The sequence below is a fragment of the Manihot esculenta genome, chromosome 16, assembly GCF_001659605.2.
Source record: "Manihot esculenta cultivar AM560-2 chromosome 16, M.esculenta_v8, whole genome shotgun sequence".
Classification (NCBI taxonomy): domain Eukaryota; kingdom Viridiplantae; phylum Streptophyta; class Magnoliopsida; order Malpighiales; family Euphorbiaceae; genus Manihot; species Manihot esculenta.
Genome location: NC_035176.2, coordinates 23,057,154 through 23,061,310, shown reverse-complemented (window position 1 = coordinate 23,061,310; position 4,157 = coordinate 23,057,154). Strand labels below are relative to the sequence as shown.

At 33.5% G+C, this 4,157-nt stretch overlaps 1 protein-coding gene across 1 annotated transcript; it reads left to right on the top strand.

The window, feature by feature from the left end:
- Nucleotides 1–1,084: 1,084 nt before the first annotated feature.
- LOC110603523 (probable GMP synthase [glutamine-hydrolyzing]) lies at nt 1,085–3,784 on the top strand. Its single transcript, XM_021741275.2, has 5 exons — nt 1,085–1,840; nt 1,951–2,008; nt 2,170–2,253; nt 2,374–2,509; nt 2,735–3,784. Exons 1-5 carry the CDS (start codon nt 1,282–1,284, stop codon nt 2,990–2,992), a joined length of 1,095 nt encoding a protein of 364 aa, XP_021596967.1. The 5' UTR covers nt 1,085–1,281; the 3' UTR covers nt 2,993–3,784.
- The last annotated feature ends 373 nt before the right edge of the window (nt 3,785–4,157 follow it).

Below are 4,157 nucleotides of genomic sequence, written 5' to 3'. Positions count from 1 at the left end.
CTGTAAGAATGGTAGACGACGAAACCTAAGTCTCATAAGAAAATGAAAGTAGGGAGACTTTTTTTCTCTCTCTAAAATGACTATTTTATTAATAGAATAAAATTTTATATAATAAATTATTTTTCATTAATATAGTAGAGTTAAATTATGAATTTTATTAAATCTCTGAAACTATATTATAAAATACTAAAAACAAAAACTTTATGATAAGGTTAAATGGGTAAGCTTTATTAAACTTCCATTCACTCTATTATTATAAAAAGTGGAAATAGGTTAAGATGTGAATCACAAACACAGCTAATTAACCCTCTAGATTAGAAATAAATTTATTTGTTAAAGAAAACAAAGGGATGCATGATCCAATGTCTAGAAGTCCATCAAAGCTGGTCCAATTTGTCGCACAATTAGGATTTTGGGACCATTTCCTACATACGTACTCATCTTAATTAAATAAGACAAAGCAGCTCTAAACGAGAAGACAAGGTGACCTGCAAAACAAATTTATAATTAATAAGTTGGTTAGCTCAACAACCGAACTTAACCCATCATAAAAACCAAAACAACCTCTATTTTTATATTAAATTATAATAATTAAGCACTTGCCACAGCCTTGAAAGAGAAAGAGAGTTTCAGAAAAGCCTAGCGGTAGCTGGAGAAGCAATGATTGGCCAATCCCTCCCTTGATCCCCACAAACCCAAAGCTTGGGATCAGACAAGAGTCATGGTCTATTCGTGGCTCGCATGGGCAACTCCACCATCACCACCACCACCACAACCAGACCCAACATACTTTCTTTTTTGCTTCACGTGAAATTATACAATATAGCAGTTATATTATATAAAATTATCAACAAACCAATAAAAAATATATAACCATATAAATATAATTCAGTAATAAATGAATGTACTCTAAAAATATAATAAATAACTAGCAAAATTTTTCTTTAAAAAAAAAAACTACTTCTATATAATTTTCTATAGGCTATTGCTATTAGCTTGATATATCATGTACTATCTAGACCCAGTCAGGAGAGAGTCATTATTAGCCTTCTTCTCACACTACCCCAAAAGCATCACCCATCACAAGAGGATTGTATGGCAGACCCCAACACTCCCATGTTACAACTTCCTCTATTTTGTCCCCACTTTCTAATTTATAAGCCTCACACTTTCTTCCCAAACCCTGCTCAAGTCCTTAACCTTCTTCAATTTCATTGCCTTTGTGCTCTCAAAACCTCTCAATTAACATCTTCTACTCCATAGAAAAAAGGAACTTACAAAATGTGCTCTTCTAAATCAAGGCTGCACCAAGGTTCTAATGTTCCTGCAACTATTGCTAAAATCAATGGCCGCCCTGTTCTTCAGCCAAAATCCAACCAAGTTCCTAGCTTGGAAAAACGCAATTCACTTAAAAAGAATCCCCCAAAATCTCCTAATCTGCAGCCATTGCCAACTCCTATTCCTTGTCTGTCTCCTCCAATCTCTCCCAAGCAAAAATCACCGAGACCACCTGCACTTAAAAGAGGAGGAGGGAGTGACTCTAACAGCTTGAATTCCAGTGATGAGAAGTTTTTGACACCAAGAAACACAACCCAAGTGTCAAGTATTGTAAGAATATCAAAGAAATCCATCACTAGTACTGCAGCTCCTGGAAGCATAGCAGCTGAAAGGAGGGAACATATTGCTAATATGCAAGAGCAAAGGAAACTGCGAGTTTCTCATTATGGAAGAGTGAGGTCTGCTAAGCAAGAAGCAAAGGTTGTGTCTGTTGATTCTTCAGCTGTTATTACTACAATTGTTCGAGAAGAAAGGAGATGTAGCTTTATCACTCCAAGTTCAGGTATATATTTCATTTGAAAGTCCAGTTCATCTTTCTACACAAGAGTATCGAAATTTAAAAAAAAAAAAAATACTAAAATCTTACTAATTTTTATTCTGTTGGTTTCTCAGATCCTATCTACGTAGCTTACCATGATGAAGAATGGGGAGTTCCTGTTCATGATGATAAGTGAGTTTCTCCTCCTCCTTTTTAAATTTTTAGACGTAAAAGACGAAAAGTTTTGCAGCAATTCACAATTGCCGAACAGCGACAAATATTCTTATTTTGAATAAAGAGGTATATTTAAGATTGAATAATTGTATCTATTTTTCTTTTTTTGGGTTATGCAGGCTGTTGTTTGAATTGCTAGTGCTGACAGGAGCACAAGTAGGATCAGACTGGACTTCAGTCTTGAAGAAAAGGCAAGAATTCAGGTAGGTGAAAGAGCTAGAATCACTTCTAATAGAAATTTATGTGGGTTCCCCCTCTTGAATTAGCACATCCCAACTGATTTTTTTAAATATTAATTACTTTATTTATTATTCAACTTGCAGAGAGGCCTTTCATGAGTTTGATGCAGAAGTTGTTGCCAAATTCAATGAAAAGAAAATAACATCAATTAGTGCTGAGTATGGCATAAACATAAGCCATGTTCGAGGAGTTTTGGACAACGCTAATAGAATTCTCCAGGTAATCAAACATTTACATTTCTTTTTTTATCAATTCTCTTGTTTTGAAATGAAAAGATTTAATTTCTTTTAATTTTAAAAAATTTTCAACATTAACTTTACAAATATACAAATTAAAATCATTTAATTACCAAAGTTGTAGTTTCCATTACAGATTATGAAAGATTTATTAATTATTAAGTTCACATTTAAATAAATGATTGAGAGGTTTTTTATTTTTCTGAAGGTAAAGAAGGAATTTGGAACATTTGACAAGTACTTGTGGGGATTTGTGACTCACAAAGCAATCATAACCCAATACAAATCATGCAACAAGATCCCAGTGAAGACTTCAAAATCAGAAACTATAAGCAAAGACATGGTAAAAAGAGGATTTAGATTTGTTGGTCCAATTATAATTCATTCATTCATGCAAGCTTCTGGCCTTAGCAATGACCACTTGATCACTTGCCCAAGACATCTTCAAATTCATTCAATCCCCTGAATCATTGGCCTCTAATCCTCACCACCATCAAACCCCAACATCATAGAATCACCCCAAAAAAATGAAAAATGAAAATTTGATTAACCCAAAAAAAAACAAAAGGAAGCATATCCAGTTAGTTGAATTTCTAACTACAGGTATTAATTAGTTGTACCCTTTTGAGTTAATGGTGAGAAATGAGACTTTATGGCTGATCATTGAAGAGAGCAATGAAAATTGAAGTGGGTCTACGAGTGTGGGGGCTAAGGAGACAGGCTGCATGTGCAGGTGAGTAGAGTGCAGAGGCATTTGTATGGTTTTCTTACTATTTCAATTGCTTTCAATCTGGTCACCACCAGCTTCCTCTATTATACACTTTCTGCTTTTTGGTATTCAAAATTACTGGTTAAGATAGAAAATATTTGTGCCATCCTTCTGATTTTTAAACCGCCTTTGAAAGGATATAATCAGGAACAGAGTTTTGGGCCAGAATTCCTAGATATTCCCTGCTTTTGCTGCCTGGATATTTGGATTGGATAAGAATTTTGGAATTTGCTTTTTCTGATCTTTCATCTGCAGGGCCATAGCCTTTCATGCTCAAAAGTCACACAATGTCTGCCCATTTGAAGGTCTTTGTATTAGTGTCATTTCTTTCATTCTAACTTGTAAAGAATACAAAGTTGATTTGTGTGTAAAATGAGTTAAGAGGAAGCTGTAAAGTTTGAGATTGTTGGCTTTTCAATATTTAAACCTTTTTATTAGGGTAAGATAATATATTATTTAAATTCATCCAATATTTTCTTATTTTTCCAACTACAATTTAAACAATGATTTTTTTTTTTTTCCAAATTTTTAGCACAATTATGAACCAAACATAGGTAAAGCTAAGAGTTGAGAATCCCCTTGATATGGTGTCTAACCTGGAATTGGGATAGTAGCAATTCTTAGCATAAGCTTTTGGGCAGCAAAAAAAGTGGCAGAAACCGATTTTAATTCCCTAAAAAGTGGCATAGATTGAAAGGGAATCCAAGGCTTTTGGTGGACCTACCTAAACTAGCTCCTTCAATTCCCCAAAAATATATAAGATTCTCCATTTTATTCAGATTTAGGTTCAGTTTATTTTATGAAAAAATAATTTATATATAAAAAATAATTTTTTATAGAAAATATTCTTTGTAAAAATATT

Bases quoted from the DNA above. Each gene is read 5' to 3' on its own strand.
- LOC110603523 (XM_021741275.2), top strand. From the start codon at position 1,282: ATGTGCTCTTCTAAATCAAGGCTGCACCAAGGTTCTAATGTTCCTGCA. The intron at 1,841-1,950 runs GTATATATTTCA...TTGGTTTCTCAG, and splicing joins CTTTATCACTCCAAGTTCAG to ATCCTATCTACGTAGCTTAC. The intron at 2,254-2,373 runs GTAGGTGAAAGA...TTCAACTTGCAG, and splicing joins AAGAAAAGGCAAGAATTCAG to AGAGGCCTTTCATGAGTTTG.